A 26205-nucleotide genomic window follows, 5' to 3' on the forward strand; every position below is an offset into this window, starting at 1 on the left:
GGGCTTTTCTTTCTCCTTAAGGAAAGGTTGAGGAGGAACACCATCTCACATTTTTTTAATTCTTCATTCAATTTTCATTTTCTGTTTTTTTTTTTTTTTTTTTTTTGAATAAGTGGGAAAACACATTGTTTCTGTTTTGTATTTCCTACCAGTTTTGTGTGAGTGTAACTCTGCAAAGCTTAGGTGTAAGACTGCAGATTCATGTTTGCACAAATGAAAGCAAGGCCCTCTCTCAGGCTTTTCCCCTGTAAATTATTATTTAAGCCCATAAGATTTATACAGTTTCCAGATCTTAAGGAAAAAAAAAAGAAATGAATGCATCTCTTCTCCCTCTTCCTTTACTCCAAGCTTTGGTTTGTCCCCGTCACCTCTGCAGATTCATTCAACAGCAGCCGCGCGTGCAGAGCTCCCTTCAGGGTGGACGGTGGTTCCGCACACCAGCCCTTTCTAGGCTGATCCCCACGGTTGACACGGCCCAGCTGTCCCGTGGGCTGCAGAACTTCAGGTCTCTGTCCCGTGCTCAGGCTCTTCGACATTTACAAACTTTCCCTGACTTCAAGAGGATTATTTGGAGTGTTTAAAACAAAACCATTTGCCAGTGCTGGCTCTCTTCTTAAAACATTTAAGGATTCGGCCAACTGCAAATGTATCCCACATTTCCATATGTGGGAAAGTTCGATGTGATATGTATCTCTTTCTCCTTGAAAGAACGTGGGATATTCTGTATGAAATATAAACATTTTCCATGATATATGTTTCCAGCAGGAAGCTTTAGTCAGTTGCTATCAAAGTGATGAGCTGTTTTACTCCCCTGCTGATGCTTATGAAAAAAATGGTATCAAAATGCTGTTCGTGTAGAACAATGTGCCTTTTATTCCCTTGTTTCTGGTTCAATGGAGGAGTTGTTATCAGAGAGGCTAATACATATTGTGGAGATAATCTGTTTCCTTGAAAATACAGTATCTTGCTTACAGGCCTACAAGAAAAATGAAACAATACAGCTTGGATACAAACATGTGTAATAGAAAAAGATAGGAAGTGTGGTGTTTTTTTGTTTCTGTTTTTTAAAGAGCACTATTTTAAAATGCACTTTTTTGTTGTTTTTTTTTAAGCAGGTTACACTTTCTGTTAATTAACACCCATCTGCTTCTGACTTGAAGGAGTTCTTGATGATATTGTAACTCGTTTGTGCCCAACTAGGGGACTGATAACGGCTATCCCAAGGCACATCCAAAGTGCTTGGGATGCTGTAATGCAGCCGATGAGCAATCCAGTTCCCCTGACTGAGTGTTCAGGCACTGATCGTCAGAGCTCGTGGGACAGTCATTTTTCTGTTGGGAACACACAGTCTGACCTTGGCCTGTGGTACAAACACATGCTAGCCATTAATTTCTGCCTTTTTAAAAAAATTCTTCTGATTATTGTTTTCTCTGCTTTGGTATTCAAATTCAGATCATTTCCATTCTAACCACGTCTTGCGGGCAGTTTTTGCTCTCCTGCAAAAAAAAAATGAGGAGGTGCCAGTTTTTCCTTGGAATTGCATTGGTGCAAACCCCATGAGAGTTGACTAACGAAGATAAAACTTGGCCAAGGAATTGAAGCCTAAATAAAAATAATATTCTAGGCATATGAAATTAGTTTGCTGAGTGGGGTCCCTTCTCTCTGAAAAAGCTCAGAAATAATCTTAGTATACTGAAGGGAGCAGACCAACTACGTACTATTTCCTGTTATAGTCCAGAGCCCTGGCAGTCCTCCTGTCATGTTGTTTTTCCCCAAGCTAGCACCAATAATAGCAGATTCTCTCAATGAAATGGAGCGACATCCTGCTGGACTGCCCAGCTGTAAAGTGCAGCCGCTCCATGGAGTTTTTCTGGGTTTAGTCCTTGTTGCCACAGGCACTCAACTGCTCTTGCTGAACAGCAGGCAGTTGCTGTCTGGGACCCGAGTGCTTTTACCTGGCAAGATTGGAGCTTTTATCCCCGGGTGATTAGCTGACAGCCCTAGGAGAGGTCTCAGCTGTTCGCACTTGGCCTCACCTTCCTCTAACTTCATCGTGACCCTGGGGACAGAACCCACCAGCCCATGGAGAACCTCTAGCACAGATCACGTAGCAGGCATTTCTCCATAGTGTTGATCTCTTTGTAGCAAACACAGTTTAGAAGTGCTCTAACTCCTGTTTTGTTTTTTTTTCCCCACTTGTTTTTCAGTAACAAAAGTCATCTGTGCCCAGCAGTGCTCTGGACGGTGCAGGGGAAAGGTGCCCAGTGACTGCTGCCACAACCAGTGTGCTGCTGGGTGTACAGGACCTCGGGAGAGCGACTGTCTGGTAATGAGGCTGCAACAGCTTGCCTAAAGCCATGGCCCAACTAGGCAGATGTCCAGCTGGATGCCCTGTAACCTTCTTTTACCTGAGAAAGCCTTCAAATGATGCTGCCCAAGAGAGCCACATGTTGCGATGGGAGCAACTGGGGGATCCCCACACGAATGTGGGGTCCACAGAGGGGAAGAGGGCCAAATTGCACGGAGCTTTTAGCCAATCCTGCTAATTCTCCAGGTGGACATTCCTAACACAGGTCAAATAGGCATTAGTGCCTTTGAAAGCCAAGAATGCTCCAAGTGTCCACATGGGAAGTTCCTGTAGAGCAGCTAAGAGTTTACTGTGGGTCAGCTTCTTTACGTGCACAGCTCCCCATATGCTCAGCTGCTGTCACGGCTCAGTGCTTCTCCACTCTTTTGTTTTTCCTAGGAAAAAAATCGATTGATTTTGAGGGTTTTAGTACACAATGTGTTTGTAACTCTTCTTCTCCTTTACACTATACTTCATTCTGAATTAAGTGATATGCAAGTAATTGCCACAGAAACAGTGGGGTTGATGTTTTGGTGTTGCTGTCCGCATTCCTGGCTGTGTTCCTTATAAACTGTATGGCCAGAATGCTCTTACTGGCTCACAGAAAAAATAATGCATCTCATCCAGAAAGCCAGGGAAGAATAAAGGGAGAATCAGAGAACAATTATTAATTTAATGCAGAATTAGGTTGGAAGAACTAACATGTCCTTCATAAATACCTACTAAATTGTTCATTACCTGCAGCCAAATATAATGGTTTCAGTTTAATACCTAGCCACAAATGTCAGTAATCGGCAGGAAAGAACTTGATTTGATTTATGTTATTAAAAAGCGGCTGGCCAAGAAAACTACCATTTGTCTTGATCTGGTTACTGCTTGTAGGGAAAATTCTTCTGTCTGAGGCATGCAGATTCAACCCTGTTCCCATGTGAATCCCAGCAGCTCTCCTCTGGAGTGCCAAGGTTTCTTGTTCAGATCAAGAAAACCTCATGTTTGCTCTTTTTTTCAAATATCAAACTAGATTGCCCAACCTGATGCAACTTTCCACCTCCCAAGCACAAGGGAACAACCCTGCAAGTGCTCATGGTTTCCATTCGAGCTAAGTATGAAACAAAGCAGCCAGTTAAGAGTATTTTTTAGATTGCAGTTAATAAAAATAGGAAATAGTTTAATGGACACATATTGTTCAAATACAGGCATGTCGCAAGTTTCGGGATGATGCCACCTGCAAGGACACATGTCCCCCATTAGTCCTGTATAATCCCACCACCTACCAGATGGATGTCAACCCCGATGGAAAATACAGCTTTGGAGCCACGTGCGTGAGGGAATGTCCTCGTAAGTTCATTTTGGCTTGCAGACACTGTGGGAAGATGGTGGGTTTGAGGGAGGTGGGTAAGGGGTCTCATCTCCCTGCTCAAGATGTCTGCTTTGTCTTTGTGCTATTCCATGTCAATATGCTTTTTAAACAACAGGACTTACATGTGGGAGAGGGTTCAGACTTGGACAGACTTGGTGTCCTGTTCTGTGGTTCACTGTTGTCTTTTGTAGGCCTTTGGCCTGGAAGAGCAAATAACGATCGGGAATCAGAAAGTGCCGACAGTTGACCTGGATTATGGCACCGCTGGCTGGTCTGTCCTTGGCAGTGTTGCTTTACCCTTTGGACAGTTCACCTCTCCGTAAAATAGTGATAATGGTGTATGTCTATCTACCTTCAAAGGATGTCAGGAGAATTAATAATTAATGCTTGTGCTTTGCCCAAGTATGCCAGAAGTTCAAAAGCCTTTCTTCTGTCTTCTAGCGTTTTAAGTATCTGTGCAGCCCCCATTGCATTCCCCTGATATTTCAATGCCGTTGTGGTCTTTCTTTTTCCAGACAACTATGTGGTGACGGACCATGGCTCCTGTGTTCGCTCGTGTAATACTGATACTTATGAAGTGGAAGAAAATGGTGTTCGGAAGTGTAAAAAATGTGACGGGCTGTGCAGCAAAGGTATGAAAAGCGTGGAATAAAATAATAAGACTTCGAGTCAGAAGGTCATTTTTTAGAGGAGGTATACGGAGTTCTCACCTCAATTTAGATGTCAAAGAGCAAATTCAGTATAAATATTCATTGGTAATTTGAAAATCAAGGCAAGTATCCATCGATAATTTGGAGGTCCAAGACAAGGGAATCAGTGGCTCTGGAGCATGTTCTCAGACTGGCATACTCTGCAGGTGAGCTAGATAAACTGTGTTAGCTGTAGGCATAAGTCTTGCACATTAGCCTTCTCCCGTAGTTTGTCTCTCGTAGGATCTCTTCAGTAGGAATTAAAATGAAAATGGGACAGAGAGAAGTGTGTGTGCAAGAGCCAGTGTGCAGGGGTGCTGGGTCAATGCTGCACAAGTAGGCAAGCAGGAAGCATTTAACATTTGGTGCTTTTGGATATGCCAAAGTAGACAAGAGATGTATGAAACTGATTTTACAATGGTAGGTTTGAACATATGGGGATACTTTATGGACTAATATCTTTTTTTTGTGTGTGTTTATTCCCTCACATATGATTGTGTGTAACTCTTCCCCCTCTTGACTTCTGTGCTTCCATTTTTACCAGTATGCAATGGGCATCGGGGATTGGTGAGCTTAAGGGGATTCTCTCCATAAATGCTACAAACATTGACTCCTTCAAAAACTGTACCAAGATCAACGGGGACGTCAGCATACTCCCAGTTGCATTTCTAGGGTGAGTTGCCTGTTGATCTTTCAGTGTCTGGGGAGAGGAGGGCTTAGGAAGAAGCCCTCTAGGGAGAAGTTCAAGCTGACTCCTTCTTTCAATTCCTTCTCCTTTTATTTCAGTGATGCCTTCACCAAGACGCTGCCTCTTGACCCTAAGAAACTGGATGTCTTCAAAACAGTCAAAGAAATATCAGGTCAGCAATATGTTTTAAGCATGAGATGTTACTGCCAAAAACACCAAGGGAGATGAGGAATTATTTTCTAGATGGTGAAGAGAAGTGCAAGCAAATAGTTTCTGCCCCTGAGTGGATAGGGATCACTTTTCACAGAGGTGGTCAGTAGAGTTTTGCTAGCTTTACACCCACGCAACCTATCCTGGCCTCTCATCCAAGGTGTGTGGTTTTGCCAGACCATCCCTTCTGCTCAACTGTTAGCCTTAGTGGAGAGTAAAAGCAGAAGAGATACTCAGCCACCCAAGAAGTGTGTGGTGGTGCAGAGGCGTGCCACACTGGTTAAAAAAAAAAGAAACAAAACCCAAGAGTGTTTCTATTTGTGGAAAACCTTTCAGCAGTTCCTTAGGGAAGCGTGCTCAGCGGCTTGCATCATCCTTGCGGAGACACCCTCTCCAGCCTGGAGAGCCCTTCCCTGAAATAAATGCAGGCTCTGAAAGCGTGAAGTACTCAGCGGAGTGCTCGTCTTCAGTCTGGCACAAGCATCAATTAAAAGCAGTTGTGTTCTGTCAAAGACATTCATCCCAGTAGGAAAGCAGTGGAATATCAGAGCTGGGCCCACAGACATGTCGCCAGTTCCCCTTTACTTTCTCTCTTCTATCTCTCTGGCTTCCCTAAAGGTAGCAGTGTCTAAGCTCATAACCTCAGCTAACAGAATGCAATTTCCCGAATTCCTTTCCTCTACCTGAAACTTCTCGCTGGGCCAGGGAAATCTGCTTGTCTTGGCAGATACCCTCCAATCTACTGCCTGCTCTGTTTCTGTCTTCTTTATTTTTCCATTCCTCGAAGGCAGCTCACAGCAGGGATGGAGCAGGGCTCTTCCCAGGCTACAGAGAAAGCCGCAGCCCCCTGGCAGGATTGCTGCCGACCGGAGTAGGTACTGGATGCTCAGCATGGCAGGATGCAACTCACTGACACACCATCCTCTTGTGCTGCTGAGCCCTCGTGGTGGGCCAAAAGTAAATTGTTTACAAGGCAGTGTTTAAAAATAGCTTCCTGCTCCCTAAAATGTCAAGCTTTGCTTTGAAATTCTTAGGAAGGCATACGGAAAGTACGAGTACCTTCTTCCTGCTCAGGAGATGTTGTCTGGGGCAAGAGGCTCCACTTCCAGTACTAAGTTACCAAGTTTTCTTTTTAATCCTCTTTTCCTCATTTTAGGATTTTTGTTGATTCAGGCTTGGCCTGAAAATGCTACTGATCTCTATGCTTTTGAAAATCTGGAGATTATACGAGGCAGAACCAAGCAACAGTAAGTAAATCACGTGCTAGACTCAGTGCAAAATAAATTGTTTAGAGCTGCCCTTGCCTGAGCAAGTTGAGGTGCAAAGATCTGTGAAACTCAGGTGTGACAGGAGAGTTGGGCAAAACTGGAACAATCCTGTAGGTGTTAAGCAGCCTTTTTGTGATGAATTTACCTTAATAGGCTCAAATTTGCACCTCCCTCCTGCTTTTAGAGGCTGCAAGGTGCCTGCTGTCAGGACCAGGCTGTCTGCACAAGCGTGAGCACCTCTTTGGAGTCCAGGGCATGTGGGTGCCAGGCAGATTACCATGAGTACCAGAAATGCTTTGGTTTTGGAGGGAGCTGGGGAGTAGGAAAGGAGACCACAGCTTCCAGGTGGCACAGACACAGGCAGTGCATCCAAACCAAGCTTGGCTTGTCTCTCCCTGGGAGGTAGCTTTGTGGACCAGCACTTTTCTGCTTGCAACCACCATTATACAGTATTTACTTGATACAATGCACACGTGCTGCAAGATTTAGCTTGAAATCTCCATGCAAAACCAGATATGAGTATTGCAGTTGTTATACAACAGGCATGTACCATGTCTTAAGCGACCGAGCAACGTCTTGCATGAGCAAAGTTCAGTTCACAGCAACACGCTTTGAAAACCAAGAGAAAGCCACCCTGTTTAATCATCCTTTTTCTTCTGTGCGTTTTTTTTTTCTGTCCGTTTCAGTGGCCAATACTCCCTTGCAGTTGTTAATTTGAAAATACAGTCATTAGGGCTGCGCTCCCTTAAGGAAATCAGTGATGGAGATGTTGCCATTATGAAGAACAAGAACCTCTGCTATGCAGACACGATGAACTGGCGCAGTCTGTTTGCAACTCAGAGTCAGAAAACAAAAATAATACAAAACAGAAATCAAAATGAATGTGGTAAGTCAATGCTATACTCCTGTCCCACTCGCAATCTCGTGCTAAAATGGAAGAGCAATTTAAGCCTCGTGTTTTTCTCTTCATTCCCCTGATGTCGAAGTCTGCTAAAGCCAATATGCACTCATGCTGCTATTGACTGCAGTCATCCCTAGGCCAAAATCTAATGATTTTTCTTTGCAGAATGTGAATTTGTTATATTTTGGAAAGAGATCTCTTTTGGTCCTCATTTAGCCTGATTATATAGCTGTTAAGCAGTCACAGAGGAGCTCTTTTTCATTTGGAAAATTCAGAAGTCTCTTTTAATTTCAGGCTTTACAAATTAAGGGAATCATAATTATTCCTCTTCCGTACTGTCAGAATCATTAGTGTCTGCCTTGGAATAATTTGGAAAAATTGGCTCTCAAAATGGAGTTCAGCGGTACTGTATTTGCTCTCTCTCCTGCTTTGAAGTTCATGGGTTTTTTTATTTTGTTTTTTTAATCTCTAATTTTTTAAAAAATCTTTTTTCTTAGCTGCTGCTCAGCATGTTTGTGACCCCATGTGCTCAGACATAGGCTGCTGGGGCCCTGGGCCCTTCCACTGCTTCTCCTGCAAATATTTTGGCCGCCAGAAGGAGTGTGTGAAAGAGTGCAATATCCTGCAAGGGTAAGTTGTCTGGGGAGTTTGGTGGTGATGTTTCAGTTTTGTTTTCGAGAGCTGTTGGAAAGTAACAGGGGCTCTAATTGGCATGGAGCTTCAGCCAGCAGCCGCTCTGAAAACCTGAGCTGCGCCTGTGATGCCCAGCCCGCCAGGTGCAAGCGCGAGCTCATTGCAATCACCAGGATCTTTGTTCCCCACTTTGAGAGATGCTCTCTCTGTAGAGGGACTCATCCGTGTGCCCCAACTTGCACACGAGCCATTTGCTGAGTTGCAACCCCTGTCTCCAGAGGTCAGAGTCTGCCCCGGGCTGCCCCGGAGGAGCTCCCGCTGAAAGTGCAGGCAGCTCCTGGCAAAAATCCCAGGTAGGGCTTTGCAATTTGCAAAGTGCAGTCAAGGGAAAATGAACCTTAATGTGAAGAGCACTTGGAGCAGGGATTTTAGGGAAAATTATTGCTTTGGCTTCACTCAGGATAAGCAAAACATCTTGATGCCTCTCCATCAGCTCTGTGGAGGTCCTTTTCCATCAGCTCAACAGGTGCTGTAGGCAGGGAAGGAAAGGCTAGCACAGAAATTTGGCTAGCACAGAAAAGGATGCTGATTTTCAGCAATGCATGTCATACTCAAATGCTTTTCCCGTCCACAGATTTGTTGGTGCAAACATTTGTTTTGTTACAAAATCCTTCGGAGTTGGACCTTTAAAAATCATTGCTCTTATGAAAGCACTTGACAGCGTGCTGCTGCCCATGATGTTTGCATTTGTCTGGCAACTTGCTGTTCAGCAGCTGTCTTTTTTTGTAAGCAAATTCCCTGTGGCAGTTATTATGACCTGAAGGGCAGATCTGGGCATTTTTTTGTGTGTCAAATGATGGGTAGATTTAGTTTAATTAATAACACTATCACTTGAAGTGGAACAGCTTTATTGCTATTGAAACCATCTGCTCCCAACTTTCATATTTTAATGATTCATTGTATGTTTGGGGTTGGGGGGGAGGGCATGAATCTAATTAAGAGCGCGTTTCTGTTTAACTTTCCTCGTTATTGTCTGGAGCCTCTGAGTCCCTTAGACTGTTTCTGCTGATCGCTTTGCGTCGCTTCCCTTCAGAGATCTTTGAGGACAGTCTCTGTCGTTAGCTTAAGCTGAAAGTCAGCTGTTTTGCAGTGTCCAGCCTGGACTGCCACGTGTTGCCCCGTTACCAAATGTCCCGTAGCGCAGCCTCTCCATCGCTCTGCTTGTGTGCCACTGCCCGCCACAACCTTCTCCCAGTGTCACCTCCCCTCTCATCACAGCTGTGCCCATGTAGTTACACTGAGCAAGTCAAAACAGGGATGGGAGAGATGTTAGGGACCACCAACGCTTATCACTCGCTCATTAGCATCTTGCCAGGTTGTTTTTCTTTCTTTTAATAGTTTCTCTCTCTTTTTTTTTTTTTTTTTTTTTTACTTTCCAGGGAGCCCCGGGAGTTTGAAAGGGACTCGAAGTGCCTCCCATGTCACCCTGAGTGCCTGGTGCAAAACTCCACCATCTACAATGCCACCTGCACTGGACCCGTAAGAGCTGATGTGTCTTAACAAACCTCTGCATGTGGGCGAATTAGCCTGTAATGTGCCCTCCTCGTGCTGAGAAATCATGGCAGGTGTTTTAAAACAAGCCCAAGAGTGGCCTGATTTTGGGGGCTTAGAGGGCAAAACCAGGGAGCGGGGACAGGAGACAAAAACGAGAGAGGGGTCTTCAAGGTAATATCTCTTTTATGTCACTCATCATGTGCATAATCCACATTGCCTCTCAGCTGCAGGCATTGCAGGACCTTTGCTGGTTGCAACTTTTTAGAGCGAAGTTTAAGGATTGTACATGGGTGGACATAAGGGAATTTGGTGACCATTTTAGGAATGAACAGTTACCAAACAACCAAATTAGCTGAACAAGTTGATCTTCCTTATTCAGGAGAAGAATAACCCTTAAAACCGATGGATCAATACAGTAGCTTTTCTCCTTTGAAAAATGTGGGACAAAGTTGTGATCAAAAACAGGTGTTGACTGGAAAACAGCCAGGAAGCAGTTTTTAATTAAAGCACGTTCCCTCCTCTAATAGGTTAAAGCAAATACTTATTGTAACAGCAAATGCAAGTTATGTTCAAAGAAAAGCAATCAAAATTAAAAGAATGTTTTTTTTTTTCAAAATGGTTTACATTTTCCAAATTCACGTAAAATCTCCTCCCTCAAAAGCCCTGTTCTTGCCAGTAGCCCTGAGTCGTCTTCAGTTTTGTCCCCTTTCCATTTTTAAAATGCTCTTTTATGAAGTGTCTAGATTGGCAAATGTGAAAAATAATTTAATTTGAATATGTGTTAGATTGAATTCATGTCTTCTTTCTGAAACTCATGAATATCAGGAAAGGAGTCATGCTATTTTACAACTAAATTTGAACTTGGTCCTTTATCTTTACATGACAGAAGTCAAATGCACTTCAGTGCAAATGTATCCTCAGTCTGAGAGAGCGTTTTTTGGTAATTGAAATCAAGTTTTCTGTTCCCTTCTCCCCCCTGTGCTGTTAGCCAAAATCTTTAAACACCCCCTTCCCTCTCCTGCAGCCACTGTGTTTGACCCTTGCCCATCACTCTGCAGAGTCACTTCTCAGTAATGTGAAGTATTTCCATCCTCCCTTCTCACTCAGACACCGTGGCCTCAGGGCTGCTATCAATATTATAAACTCCCGTGGGCACTGACCATCTTCTCATTCCATGTTTGCCCAGTGTCTAGTAATTCATCTGTTGTTGGGGCCCTTAGGCTTCACACTAATTAAAATAATCTTAACGTAGCATCTCTCACTGTAGCCCCATGAAACCAGCACTGGATCTGGCCTGTTTGTTTTTCTTTAGTAGAATTTGGCCCAGATCTGCTATTTTCCCTGCTAAAATACTCAGGGCATTCTTAGCACTGCTGCGGATTGAATAGAACGCCTCAGTTGAATATCACACAGATTTAGATTTGTCACCTGGATTTCTTCTTGAGTAGGCTACTGTATGGGTACTAGAAAGAAGCATTTTTTTTTCGTGGTTTCTTTGCAGGGCCCAGACAACTGCATGAAATGTGCCCACTTCATAGATGGCCCTCACTGCGTGAAAACCTGCCCTGCGGGGGTGTTGGGGGAGAATGATACCCTCGTCTGGAAATACGCCGACGGAAACTCCGTCTGCCAACTCTGCCATCCCAACTGTACCCGTGGGTGAGTAGGATGCACTTGCCTAGTAAAACAGGAGAAGAAGAAACAAAGAAAGAAAAGAAGGAGGGAATAGGTTATTGTTTCTCTCGAGCCCTTTCCCTTCCTGACAGCCCCCTTTCAAAACACCACCAACAAAACCCAGCAGGAAGCGAAGGAGGTCAGGACCATGCAGGTAATGTAAGCAACATGTGGCCGACTTTGTAAATAGGAAAAGTTCAGTGGCACTTCTTTACACAGAAGGCAAAGAGAAAAAAAATGGAAAAAAAATGTTTAGGGGACTTAAAGCAGGCTCGTTTATTTGTAAGAGAAACTTTCTGGAATTCTACAAACCTCTCTTGCCTGTGATGCAGTGCTCCTTTTCCCTGCGCCTGGCTGGGTGCTCCGCCTGGGTTTTGGGGAGGGAGGGCAGTGACCTCTGGCAGAGGTTGAGCTCCACAGGGTCCCACCACGGGCTGCATGTCACCCTCACCCTCCAAAGGCACCAAGAGGGTTGGATGCCTGCTCCCTTTTTCCTCCCCAACTGAGATGTTTCAGGAGGGAAGTCCCAGCGGGTTGCCTGGGGCACATACAGGGATTTTCTGCTCTTTCTGTATGCGAGCACCTGGTCTGTTTAAAGCCTTACCTGCCCTCGGTATTAATTTAATCTCTCAAAATCATAGCAATCCGTAAGCCTGTGTCTTTATTTGGGGGTCTGGTGAAACCACTGCCTGTAATGAACTGTGACTTTAACTGCGTTTCACCTACATGACAGTAAGTGACAAAGCTGCAGCTGTGGCCTCTCCTGGCTTCCTCCCTGCAATGGACACGGGATGTGCTGTAAGAGGTGTGGGGTTTGGAACCTGCTTTCTGGATGCTCTTAGAGCAAAGTCCCTTCTTGGAGATCTTTTCCCTCACAGGCCTCTCCCCTGTGGTCTGCAGTGACTTCCCTGTGTTTCCTCACTGTCACAGGCAAGGCTTATCAATGCTTTCCAACACACTTTTGATAACGGCTGATCTCAACTGAAAAGGGATCTTAATAACTTTGATCTTTACTAATGACCTCCATGACTGTGGTGGTTGGTCCCCAGTGATACCAACTGGCCACAGTGAGCCAAATATCCTTCCCATAACTGGCCACATGAAAATGTGGCTGCTGATTTGAGCAGCGTAATCAGTAACCACATCTGAACGAGGCTCTTGGCTGAGTGGCTGTGGTAGTTAGATCAAACGCTAAGCTTAGATGAGTACAGGCTTGGAGAATGTAATTTGCCAGACGTGAGTGCGACTGCGAGCTTATAGTGCGCAAGCAAGGCCTCCGAGCAGAGCTGCAAATTGTTCCAAGGTCCTCACAAAAGTCAATTCCTGCTTGCCTAGCAGTGGCGGAGTATCCCAAGGGGGTGGGAAGGGTGTAGGGCAAGGAGAGATTATTGGATATTGGCGTTGCTGAACATATGTGGCTCAGAGTGTTTGACCCTACAGCATAACAAATGATATCTATTTCATCTCTGATGTGGAAGGATTGGACTAGATATGTCGTTGTTTGTTTATATTATGAACATGCTGGCTGGCTCTGCCAAATAGTTGCAAAAGAAAGAGACCGTGCCCCACAGAGGTTCGGGAGAGCTGCAGGAAGGATACATTGCAATTTTTATTTAGGGACTTTTAGGGCAAGGGCATTGATGGGTAAGCAGCAGCAGAGTCCTAGTGTGGGAATACTGGGCAGTGTTTTCCCTGTGAAGACCACAGGTCAAAGCTGGCCATTAGCTGCTTCTCATGCTCTCTCCTTGCTGCGCGTCGGGAACGCAATCAGTTCTAGCAGCAGTGGGTTGAAATCATCAGTCTTGCAAAGTTTTTGCACCCTTAAATTCCACGGTCTCAGCAATTTTGTTATTGCTGTTCCAGTCCAATTTCATGTCTAGAGCCCACAAAACCTATCAATGTGATTAAGTTTGCTGACTTCTGACCCTTTGTTACTTATCTGAAGAAGTTGCAAGTAGGAAGGACTTTCCTTCCCAACCAAACTGTGCTTACTTGTAGTGCATTGCTTTCTCCATATTGCTGCTAAAAATTTCATCTAGTCTGATTTTCTTTGCTGAGTCCCCAAACTGCAATTTGTTCAGCTTTCATTAGAAAGCAGAAGGGAGGAACCTGTCTCCTCTTGAGCCCAAATGACTCCTCTCCCATTTCCCTTATAACTTGGGATTTCTGTGCCCAAACTTCCTTTTACTCTGTCTCTACTACAGCTGAGAGAATACACTCCATTTGAGAGAGAGGTCCCAGAAGCCCTGGATTTACCCAGTTTATTCCTCCAGCATCTAATGAAACACACTAGCCTGATTAATCTGCGCAGTGCTCAGTGGTTTGATTTTCCCATATTGTTTTCCCAGAGCAGGAGAATTAAATTCAGTCGTAGCCAGTGGGGCAGAATAGCAAGAAAGAGAGACAGCGCAACAGTAGTTAATAGCCCTGACGGACATATCCTGCCTCCAGAGTCCCTGCGAACCCTACGTGCCTTGCCCTCCTTGCTATTTTTCACATTAAATGCGACGGGATTTTAGGATGAGTGGAAAGAAGGCAAGGGGGTCGGAGAGGGAAGTCCATGGTGTCATTTCACACACTCAATGCCTTCATCACATTTTGAAGGTTAATGAGAAAGAGAGGGCAGAGGAAAGTTCTCGTAAGGCTTGAAAGAGCTGGGTGATTTTCCATTTCTTTTATGACGCTGAAGAACCTAGGCTGTTGTAGTCTGATTTCCCTCTGAAAGGCCATAGATCATAGCAACCTGGCTTGTATTAATCAAATTAGGAACTGTGGGTTGAGGAGAAAGTTGTTAAAATCTTGATGGATTTCCGAAATAAATAGCTATGTCTACACAGAGACAAGTAATGTTTACGCAGATGGATGAAATGCTGAGTTCAGGATGGGGAACTGTACACAGTGCTAATTTTCCAGTAAAGGGATGGTAGAGAAATATTTTAGAGACTGCGACTGCTATTAGATCCCATCTAATATATCCATAAGATCTTGAGGCAGTTTATAATGGTCACATTTCTCATTTTAGTTTCTATAAGCAGAAGAAGAAAAACAATTCAGGAACGGAAAAGGCAGTTGTTTAGATTCCATAAAACCTAGGTTACTTATGTTGAGTGTCATCCTAAAATTCCGCGTTAAGAAAGATGGTTATATTTAGTCTCAAATGGGTATTTGTCATAGACTTTGTTTCTTTTTTGACTTGTGAAATGAATCAGAAAATCACATGGGATTTGAGAAGCACCAGATGATCTATCATTTTCTTCTCAAACACCTTTTAACTTTGTCCTGCTAGAGTTTGTTGTGATGGATTTGTGTGCGAGATTTTTTTTTTTTTTAAAAAGAGCAGTGATGGAAATCTGTGCCTCTTCTTCAGCTTCCACTTTCTAACCTAGGAAAATAGCCAGCTGGGTATTCCTCATACCCTACATACTACCCTGGGCCAAAGTTTTTGCTGTTAGGAAGCACACAGAGGGTTTGCTATCACTAAGTATCACGACAGACCTAAATTTCTGGAAAAGAGTTCATTAAAAGGACCGCAGTAGCATTCTGCATTCCCGCGAGGCCTTCCAAGTTCACATCTTAATTTGGCAGAAGCTACATAAGCTTTGCTGCATTACTGCATAGAAGTTCATATAGGAATGTGTTAAGGTGAGGTCTTGGGTCCCGGATGAATTCTCCATTAAATGCCCAAAGAGAAAGGCCTGTTGCGAAGTTAGATGCATCTCCTGTGACCATGAGCAACCTTGTGGTTCTGCTCTACATGTGCAGGCTCTTTGTGCTTAGTTACTCAACTGAGCAAACAAAACAAGCTGTAGGCAGAAAGAAAATGCTAACAGAGCTGGGCGCCCGGGATGCGGGAACCACTGTGCATGACGCTTCCAGCGCACTGAGGACACCAGGATGCACATTCTTGCATGGGAGCCCAGTGAACTCGCAGGACCTTCCAGATGCTGGGTCTCGGAGCACTCTGTTGGCACAGAAACAAGGCAAATACAGAGGGAAGATCAGAGTAAGGAAAACAAACAAGCAAAAAAGAAACAATTAAAATGAGTAGTAGCTTCCCCTCTTCCTCCCCCAGACCTCGTTCAAGTTGTGGGATAGAATCTCCAGCTCCACTTGCCATTTTGACGAGTTTCTGGTTCCTGCTTTTGGCAAGAGGGAATGAGGAACACGTTTCCTGGCACAGGCTTGCTCCTTAGCCCCTGCTTGACCTCCTCTGGAGCTGCTGGGGGATGAGGCATCAATTCTTTAAGTCAGAGCAGGCAGCAGTTATCACAAAGCGGACTTTTCTTCTTTGCTGTGCCCTGCCTTTCAGGGGTGATGTAATTCCTTCTGTAGTGCTCTCCTTCCTCAGTAGGCACCGCAGAGACCACAGTTCCCGCGAGAAGCATACATCTCTCAGCGCATGGGAAGTGCACGGTGCCTCTCCTGCCCGTTTGAACAGCAAATGCAGACGTCCACTGTATTTTAATCTGCACCACTTTCTGCATCAGGATGCCAAAATGGATAGAGGGTATTCCAGTGGAGGCTGAATGACTTGCTAGAACTAGCCTTCCTGGCTGTAGCATGAAGGCCATGGTGTGATTCAATCAAATACCAGTAATATAAGCTCTCAGGTTCTGAATTCAATATATCAGGGGCACATATCAAAAGCCTATAGCTAAAGGGAGGGCTATCAAATCCTGTTTTCTGACAGAATCGTGTGTCTGCTACTGAAGTTTTCTGTTGCAATGGAAAATCCAGAAATTGGAATCTTTGAGCCAGACAGATTGTGCGGGACTATCTGCAGCGATGCATTTCCTCACAGCCCTCCTGGATAGGGAATTCCTTTCAAGGAGGTGGTGCTTTTGTCTTCAGCTGCAAACAGCCTTGAGTGCCTGTGCCAACACAAGTGCAGCCACAGAGCGAGACACTGGCCAGCCCACAGCCCCTCTGTGCCTTCTCTCCATTCAACCACATCACAGAAAGATGTTTTAAAATACTCTTTTTTTTTTCTTTACTGAGTGTGCTGCATAGCTCTGTCTCTAGATAAAATCTTCCAGAGCAAGGCTATTGATATTTTATAGCTTGTATGATCATTCTGAAGAACTATGTTAATACTCAGGCTGTTCTAAAACACAGACTTTTCATGCATAGCACTCTTTAGTTGGAGTGCTGGGAGTGTGTGTGCCAGAGCTAATGTGTGTATAATATTCATTTGTTTTTACAGGTGCAAAGGGCCAGGTCTTGAAGGCTGTCCAAACGGGTGAGTATTTCATCTTTTGGAGTTAACGGCAGCGTTGGAAAGAATGCATGTGTGTTTGCTTTTCTGTGTTAGGCCTAAAGTTAAGGCTTCAGATCTGCATAGGGAAGTGACAGATTAGTGCAGGCTCAGACCTATACAAATGACAACAGCATTGAGAAATGTTCCTAATGGCGAAAGACTCCAAAAGTTACTCTGAATCATTTGTCATGAAGGGAGGTGAAAGTAAGACCTGGGATCTGTCACTGGAGAACAAAAGAAGTGGTAAAAAGAAAGGGTAATCAGCTGGAGGCAGAGTTGAGAGATGTTTAGGATTGGTACAGTTACCTGCATTGCTGCAGACTCAGCTCAGAGACCCAGAGGGTCTCTTCTAGCCCTGTGATCTATCCATCTCCAGCCCTTTCTCTGCACAGATGTGCATTCACGCTTCACACCAGGTCTTGCTTTGCATTGTTTGACCTTCATGACTTGCTCAAGACCATGCAACAAATGAACTCCACAGCTTCTCTGACTAGGGGGCAGGAATTTGTTCTATAGCATGAGTTCATGCACCAAGTCATTCTGTAGCAAGACAAATTCAGCATAGACATGTCCTTAAAAAGTAACTATTAATATCTTGTAAGAGATTAATAGCTCCTAAAAAGTTGTGATGGGGACCAAAAGGCAACCTTGGAAAAAAGCTTTTTTATTTCCATTTAAATTTGAAGTGAACCAGGCAGTAATGAACAAGCAGGCAGCAATCTGTCCCTGCAACATATTTACATATTATCTGACCTCATACACTTCCTGGAGGTCTTTAGGAGAAGAGGGTGGGTTATCTGAAGTGCATCCTTACCCGTATGTGCATCAGGTCCCCTCCATAATGATGAGATGTCAGCCTTGCTGGTGGCTGCTGCCTTCTTGGTGTCAGCTTCCTTTCCGTGTGCTGCTCGTATCCAGTGCTCTGCAGGGCAGGTGGATAGAGGCAGCAGCGATTTGATGCTGGTGCACCCAGCAGCTTGGTCAGATAGAGGAGAAAAATCCCTTCACAGAGTAGGAAGTCTCTGCTATGAGGATCAGTTTCCTTTTTGAGTTTCAGGGAAGAACGAAGACACGTAGAGGCAAATTATGCTCCAAAAATCAATACTGCGCGCCAGAAGAAAAATCCTAAAATGAGGATGAAGGTGCTAGGAGATTTCAACGTCAACTTTTATTGCTTGCCTTGATATATTAGTGGGCCCTTCTCTGAAATGCTCAGTTCCTGCCACATGGCCACTGGAGCAATTTTATAAAGAAACAAATGTGCCTTGATTATTAAAGGGAACTTAACAGATACAGGACAAAAGTGCAAGCCCAGCAAAGCAAATGGCACAGGAATGCTACATGCAAGACTGTGCAGAAGCAATATGCAGGGGAAGGAGGAGGTGGCTATACTGAGGAGGAGAAATCTGCAGTGCCAAGCACAGCACAGGTCAGGGTGGATGCATATTAGTGCAGTCCTGAGAGACAGAAGATATTACCTTTTCTTAAAAGAAATAGCAAAAAGAATAAACCAAACACCCCCCCCAAAAAAACATTTTTTTGGATATAGAACTTAAAAATACAGATACACAAGGTATTTGAACTGCAGGTGGGCTTAACTGGATGCCTGGACCCAATGTTTGGTCAACATCTGATGGTTCAATCAACTCTCATAGGTTTTCTTTTTTTAATCTTACACCTCAACATCTTTGTTCTCCTGGCCTGCACCATCTTCTGCCTCGCAGCTCCAAAATCCCCTCCATCGCAGCTGGTGTGGTCGGAGGCCTCCTGTGCCTCGTTGTGGTTGGCTTGGGCATCGGCCTCTACGTGCGCCGGCGCCACATCGTGCGGAAGCGGACCCTGCGCCGGCTGCTCCAGGAGAGGGAGGTGAGTGCTGCAGTCACACCTGAAATGCCCTGGATGGCCCCTCGGAGCCAGCTGCATTGTTCAGGGTGATGCTTTTTGGCCTCCTTGCACCAGCAAACCAAGGCTCTGTGGAGCTGCTTTGTAGCTCACTGTGTCCTTGGGTCAGCTGAGCAGGGTTAGCTGGGCTGATCGGAAAAGAGGCAGTTGCACATAACACCTTCTCGCTTAATCTGGAGTCTGATCTCCATGCATATAATCTTAAAAAGCTTTAAGGGATTGGAAGGGCTAAATCCCAATGAAAATCACTGAGATTGTCTACTCAGGGAAAAAAAAAAAAAAAAAAAGAAAAAGAAGCTTGAGGGTGAGATATATTGTATTTGCTGCTCTGTACTATATATCGCCAGTATTGAATCATTTCTCACTCCAGACAAGCCTTTAGGCTGAGAAGCACTTCAGGCACTTTTGAAAATTGTACTCCATTTTGCACCTGATTCTGATGAAAAAAAAAGGAAAGAGAAAGGAGAGCAATGAAAGGAATGGAGGATGATTTTTTTTATTTTTTAGCACCCCCAAAAGGTTACAAAGCCATCAAATTCAAATATAATCCTGCTTTTAGTTCTCTCCTGCCACTCTGTCTTCGTCTGTAGTCCTATTGTCGAAGCTGAGGCTGAGCCGTGGTGGTAGCAGTCTTTTTCATTAATACAGTAGGTGCAGTCGAAGCAGAGCTAACCTGAAAGTTTAATTAAAATCTGTCCTTCCTCCCATGCATCACTGTCCAGAATGCAGCACTCCTTCCTTTAGGCCACTGCAAAGTGAGTGGTTGGCCCTGTTGGGCATGAGGGAGGTACCTACACTGCTTCTCATTTTCTGCATGGTACAGGTTTCATATGTATAACAGGCACCCTCTGGGTGCCTCACATGAAATGGCAAAATTCATTATCCTGGATCAAACCCATTCATTTAAAATGATCCCCCTTTTCTTTTTGCAGTTCAGCGTTAGCAAATAACTAGCAAATTGTGTTTAGCATTCTGCTAAAAGCCCTGCTCCAGCTTCTTTCTGTGCTCACCTGCTTTGCAGAGTCAAGTGGTAAAAGCCTTCCAGCTGCCTTGCTTTTCAGTACAGTTACCCTAAAAATATTTTACCATAGCCTATAGTTATAAGAGCAGAGTTCAGTTTGCGCTCAGCTCTTATTGTACCCTTTGTACTCATCAAAATGAGGATATTTCATCACAACAGAACAGTCGCTGGCACGCTTAAGATCAGATTGTATCTAGCTTAATATGGTCTTACTCAAAGGAAAGGTAGAAGAAAATCACCAGGGTAAAAGCTGACTTAAAAATCAAAATGCCTTTAGCGTCTGTATTTGGAGAGCATTGGTGCCGTTTGCAGTAGGTAAAATATTGCAATAGAGCTTAGGCCAAATTTTAAGAACATCACCAGTACGTTTTAATACTGCCTTTTGTATAGATGAAGAACTGTGCTCTGCATTTAAATTGCTGTTTGTGATCCCTGTGGTCAGGGAGAGCCATCTCTGGTACCATGGGAATTTCATCTAGTTAGACAAGAGCAAACCTGAAAGTTTGGAGGTGATTCCTGCATGTTATTTAAAACATTTTTGTAATTTATTCACAAGTTCAAAAAATTAATCTTATTTAGGATCTGTGGTAATTACACTGTTCTCCGTGGCATGTGTGTTCAGGCTTTGAAGTTTAAGTCTTATTTGAACAGTAGCAGTCCTTCATTTTCCTTCAAAATGCCGGTGGCCATGCCAGATTTCTTTCTGCATTATACAAATGGGGAGGAGTGGGATTGCAGAGCTGGCTTGTGATTGATTTTACATCTGCAGTAACTCTATGGAGTGAAATTTGGAGCCACTCCAGATATTTATTGTTGTATGTCGGGAGTGGAGCTGCCCTCACATAAACTGCGACTGGGATAAACTGTGCATTATTTCGATCAAGGGAGCTCCTTGCCTGCTTGCTTCCTGCACTCCTAACGTCTCGTTCTGCCCCGTCTCCACTAGCTTGTGGAACCTCTGACACCCAGCGGGGAGGCACCAAACCAGGCTCATCTGAGAATTTTAAAGGAAACTGAATTTAAGAAGGTCAAAGTTTTAGGCTCTGGGGCTTTTGGCACTGTTTATAAGGTAAGATCACTGGGTTTCCTTTCCTCACTCCTTCTTGCTCCTACGTGCAGAATCCACCCAAGCAAAGCACGAACTGGTTGCTGATAGCACTGTTGTAAGGTTTTTTGTTAGCTTTTGCAGTATGCATATGTTGAACTGATAGGAGGACTACTAAATTATCATTATTTGATGTATGAATCAGTCTATGGTGATAAAATGAGAAACTTTACATAAGGTGTAACTAGAGCTATACTGCTGAGCATGGGACGAAGATCTCTGTTTAAAAATTGCTGCTCCCAAATATACCTGTTATGAAAATGAGGAAAAAAAAAACGCATTCTGGTCAGCTCAGTGCTAAGCATTTTTTCTGTCTGGTTTTGGGTCTTGTTTCTGTAGTTCTCAGTCACTCTTTCTCAGTCAAACCATCCAAGTCAGAAGTGTAGCAAAGAGTCTATACACTTTCATTTGTGTAGTTCTACTGTGTTCTTTTCCTTTTTTGTTTATCCTTTTCATTTATCCAGTTTATCCTTTTATTCTTCAGGATCCATCTTTCTCTACCTCTCCTGTTCCACTTCTATTTCCAGGTTTTCTTTTTTTGGGCCAGTGGTACCAAAATATCAACGGCAGGTTCTTGCCTTTGATTATAAAGCTCTGCATTTTGCAGCAGATTTCCAAATGCAGCTAAGAGCAGCATGGGCATGGGCAGCATGGGCACAAATCCCACTGACTTCTGAAAACATGCAGCTACCCTCTTAGGTACTTCAGCAGTCTCCTCGTAGCGCCGTGTGCTTCGTGGGCCTCCTACCCGAGCACCAAAGCGGCTGGATATAAACATACCTGTCACTGGATATATTTAGGGCTGGAAAGTTTGTACAGGACCATTGCCATCTCGTTTCCTATGAGAAAATCCCAATGCTTTTCATCCTGCAGTTTATGAATTGGAAATGGCGAGGTTTTGCTCATGCAGTTGCCACAATGCTTAGTGTTAGTTAGGTTTCTGTCTGTAGAGGCTGCTTTTTGCACCTCTTTTGGGCTATTTATACAGGTAAGATGTTGAACATGGATTTTAAATATATATATATATATGTATATAATATATATATATATATGTATATAATGAAAGTACTTGCTCTGTTTTTATTGTCTGCTTTGCCTTCCCATTGTTCAGAATACTTAGTTCTACTAAGAAAATGTAAAGTGCAGATGTAATTCTGAGAATTAACACGTTGGATATGAGCCTGAGTAACTCTTTGTACTTCTTTTCGTAGGGACTTTGGATCCCAGAAGGGGAGAAGGTTAAAATTCCTGTTGCTATTAAAGAGTTGAGAGAGGCTACATCACCCAAAGCCAACAAGGAAATACTTGATGTAAGTTCTTGGGTTCTTTTTGCCGAGTTCGTCAGTGGTCTGTGAATTTTCCCCTTGAACACCAGGACAAATTTCAGGACTTTCTGTGGGCAGAAATACTTAGCACCCCAAACGAAATTCCCCACACAGAAGTAATGTGTTGCTTTGCAGCCATTGCACAATTGACTGTGAAGTGTGTTTCTGTCTTCAGTGAACTCCCTGTTCACAGTCCGAATACTGAATTTTTTACTTGGCAGGAACTGGCACCTAAGGATAGGTCACAATTGTACTTTTTCAGCCAAGATTGTTTGTTTTATTCTGATGTTTCAGTCCTTATGCTATGGCATTCATTGCCATTACGGCAGTATCAATGGAAACAATAACAACAGTATCTGGTTTTCCAATCCCAACATTGCAGATTGTCTTAAGCTAATTGCTTAGTTACATAGCATTAAGCTAATTGCTTGGTTACATAGCACTACATCCATTATAAAATTGAAATAACAAACCCAAGCTATCTGGTTTCTCTGCCATGAATAATGAGAAATTATATGGCTGGATAAGAGAGAGGCAGGAATTTTTGTTTTCTTCCTTTAATATACCTCTTAATCTCCCAGTAAGTGAGTGAAGAAGCTACAGAATGCTATTCCTTATTTTCTTTCGTGAGGGCAGAGATTAGCAGTTCTCGGAAAGAGCTGGGTTGTGTTAGCGCTCCATGCCTGCAGCCATGGCCCTAGGCAGCTCACTGGACAGTGGGTGCATTGATTTACATGTCCATGGGAGGCTGCAAGATGGAAATGAACTCTCAGGTTTTCTCCATTGACTTCTGGGATCAGCTTAACTGTAGCTAATCATCCCTTGCTTTAGGGATTGGGCTGGGATCACGGCTGCTTGTGTACACATGGCAGTGCCTGACTGGTGTAGGTGCGTGTGCTCATGCGTGTGTATGTGCACGCTCATGTCCTCCGTGAGGGTTCAAAAATGTGTAGATTTACAACAGAGAAGGAGATAGAATCCCAGATCCAAAATTCCTTGGACTTGGAGAACAGTCAGGAACATCTAAAACTCTGAATTCTGCCATTATGTCTTGATCCATCCTAACACAAACCACTGAGGATGTATATTTATCTGTGAGGAAAGCAAATTGCTGAGGGTGTGGAGATGAGCGCTCCGGTGCTCAGTATAGCTTCAGTGGAGCTTCCTGTGCTTCTGCACTCTGATTCAGTCCTTAGTGACATGAAACATGCTACTTGTATGAGTCCTGCTCAGCCCTCGGAGCGGGAGCCTCCTGGGTCGCTCTGGTCAGCACAAGGACATCACAAGGCCATGGAGGGTGTGCCAGGCAGGTTGCATCTTCAGCACTTCTTCTTGCTCTTCCCAAATGAACGTGCCAGTTGAGTGCTTGTTCACAGGTTGCTTAGTTAGGAGCCAGCTGCATGCTCACAAATGCTACCCAAGTATTCTTTCTCTGGAAGGTAACACACGTAGATGTTTTGCTTCCCAACCTGGTCCAGGTTTTCCCTGAGTACATGTACAAACATCCAGGGCCTCGGTGTTCAATATCCCTCGTTTTCTAGTTTTATGCAAATAGCAAAGGAACAAGGTAACTGAAGCTGTTGTAAACAGTGGACTGAGTAGAGTAGCACAGGCTTCGTAAAGGATGCTAAGCTTTGGACTTAGCTGTGATACATTCATGTATATTGAAGTGCTATTCAGTAAGGTTAATTAATTAGGTCTATAGTATTGCATTCTGCCTTCTGCATATCAAGATATTCTCAAGGCAGGGCAGGAGATGCATAGAGTCTTATATATGTGCTCTGCAGAGGTATCAAAATGCTTATTGCATCACAGTATCTCCCCCCTTTTTTTTTTCCCTTCTGTGGAATTAGGAGTCTTAAGAAAAGCTCTTGCTATTTTCAGTTTGTTCTTTTGTTAGACGACTTGCTTGGTTAAATTCATTCTGTATTTCAAAGAAAAAGGAAACCTACAGAAACAAGGAAGGAAGTTGTGGGGGGAGAACACTGAAATCTCTTTTCAAAAAAGACTTTACTCTACTACCAACTCCTCAAGCATGCTGAAACCTCAGCTGGACTGCAGTCCAGCTAAGGCCATTTGTTTTAGAGAGGCACGCGAGCTATAGAGCGAGTCAAGTAGCTCAGCCCGTGTAATCCAGGCAGGCGCTCTCTGGCTTCATTAGGGTAGGGCTAATGCAGAAGACTGTTGCTGAATACCAGGCATACTTGGAGCAGGTCGGAGCGTACCACCGAGATCTCCAAGATAAACAGTCAGAACAAAGGCTGTTTTCAACGTCTCGGCTGCGCAGAGGGACCCGCCGCAGCCGCGCAGGCTGTGCAGCACATGGCCGGGGGCTCCCGGGCTGCAGATCCCAGCAGCTCCCAGGCTGCAGATCCTTCCCTCGGCCAAAATTAATACAAGATTAGTCTGGATCCCAACAGGAAACAGTGCAAGGAGCAGAGGCTGCTCATCGGTATGATTGCCCGGCTTTGCAGCCACTGCAGAGATGAACATGTTTTTGTCTCTGCTCGTGATGGAGTGTCATTAAGTAGGCTCAAAAGAACCCTTAAAAATAACTGTCAGAAATATCTACCTAGTTAATTAGCACGTTGCATTCTTGTTTTATCTTTTCTCAAACTCACCTACAGAATGAGTGCCATCCCTGACAGAGGATTGCATCCCAATTAGCTGTTCATACGATGCAGGAGGCTGATCAGTCCTTACACGGTCCTACTGGAGATGTTCTCTAATTCAGCTGCCCAGAAGCTTCTTTCATCCTGTAGGCTCTAAAGCAAAGAAGCTGAAGCAGAGTTAGCACCTCCGAAGATGCAGCCCTGTGTCTTAGTATTACATCACGTTTTGCTTGGGCTGGCATGTCAAAACAGCAATACCAAGGGCAAAAAGTGTTGCTTAAGAATCAGGGATGTTTATTTCTTGAACGTCATTACTTTAATGACTTTATTTAATGATAGTTCTTACCAGCTGCACAGCTATGTGACATCTGTGGAAAGCTTTTTAGAGGATGAGTAAAGTGCTATGGTATTTTATTTCTTAAGTTCTTAAAAAGCACAGATCTGCTCCCTTTCTCTGTCACAGTACTGTCTTGACTTTTGTTTTACGTTTCTTTGGGCTGCCAGCCTAATGCTGAATTGTCAAGGGATGATTAGTTGGTGTCACTCCAGATGCTGAACTGAAATGCTGGCCTAAAAGCTCGCTCCATGGGAAAAAAAAATCCCATTTATTTCCTATTGTGTTTATTTTCAATCAAGTGGCTTTAGAAGATGCCTAGAAGTGAAATACTGTAAATCAGGCACAAAGTTAGTGAAAGAACTTCAAATCTGATTTTCCTCCCCATTCTTTGGGTTGGCACTCAATAGTGGATATCAGTATAAATATAGACGTCAAATTTAATTCTGTAAGTAGTTTTTGCATGCAAAAATCCTTTAGTGTGGCGGGCTTTTTTTCTCACTGTGGCCCTGTTAAGAGATGCACTTGCTGTGCCTGGAAGATACTACACCAACCTCTGGAGGGATTTCTCTCTCCCCTTAACTGCAGAAAGAGCACAGAAAGGTACCTTGAGTACCTTTGATAGGTGCCTTAAGGCAGCTAGGTTGAACCTAGGCTTGAAAGAAGAGTTCCTCACATCTTGATGAAGTGCAAACCCCAAATTCCTGTTGACTAAAGAGCTTATGAAGCATGAGCTCCCTTGTTTTAAGAAACTTATAAATACTTTTTTTTTGATATCGTTTACCTTGCTATATGGCTCTAAAACAGCTTCTTCTATTAGGGACATTATTTTCATCAGTGTTTGTTAAAGTAAGATGGGTATTCAGATATCTAAAGGGGTGAACTGATTCTTAACCATTTTGATCGGCTTTTAAGAAATGTGGCTTCTTCGACCTTGTTTTCTTCTTCTGTCAGTCTCATCCTAACTGACAACTTTTGACCTTTCGAACAGTACTAACCTTGACCGAAGCCTCAGAAAGGAAAAGACTGAAAATGTTCCTAACTTTGTTGCCCTTACAATTACACATTCAAAATCTTGAACTGCCATCAGCTTCCACTGATGTTAAATTTAGCGATTTCTTTTAGGTCTCTCTTTTTTTTTTTCTTTCTTTTTTTTTTTTTGGCCTCAGAAGTTTGTCAAACGTTGTCTTGGTGTACCATAAGTGGGAGACATACCCTTCCACCACCTTCTGAAGCAATGCTCCATGTTCAAAGCCTAGACCTTCCATCGAGTGGAAAAAGCTTTGTCCACTGAATGAGAAATGACACTTTTGCATGTGATCTGG

General features: G+C 43.8%; 1 protein-coding gene across 1 annotated transcript in view; it reads left to right on the forward strand.

Moving 5' to 3' along the window:
- EGFR (epidermal growth factor receptor) overlaps positions 1-26205 on the forward strand; it is a 140052-nt gene that overhangs the window by 102811 nt on the left and 11036 nt on the right. Inside the window, 15 exon segments of the mRNA XM_088520874.1 lie at positions 2208-2326; positions 3544-3685; positions 4223-4339; positions 4941-4951; positions 4954-5069; positions 5183-5256; positions 6451-6541; positions 7249-7448; positions 7961-8093; positions 9536-9635; positions 11152-11309; positions 16528-16563; positions 18306-18447; positions 20451-20573; positions 21821-21919. Coding sequence (XP_088377000.1) covers positions 2208-2326; positions 3544-3685; positions 4223-4339; positions 4941-4951; positions 4954-5069; positions 5183-5256; positions 6451-6541; positions 7249-7448; positions 7961-8093; positions 9536-9635; positions 11152-11309; positions 16528-16563; positions 18306-18447; positions 20451-20573; positions 21821-21919 — 1661 coding nt within the window.

Source organism: Tinamus guttatus, unplaced genomic scaffold (genome assembly GCF_059628265.1).
Source record: "Tinamus guttatus ecotype Peru unplaced genomic scaffold, ASM5962826v1 Tinamus_guttatus_pri_ptg000104l, whole genome shotgun sequence".
Lineage (NCBI taxonomy): Eukaryota > Metazoa > Chordata > Aves > Tinamiformes > Tinamidae > Tinamus > Tinamus guttatus.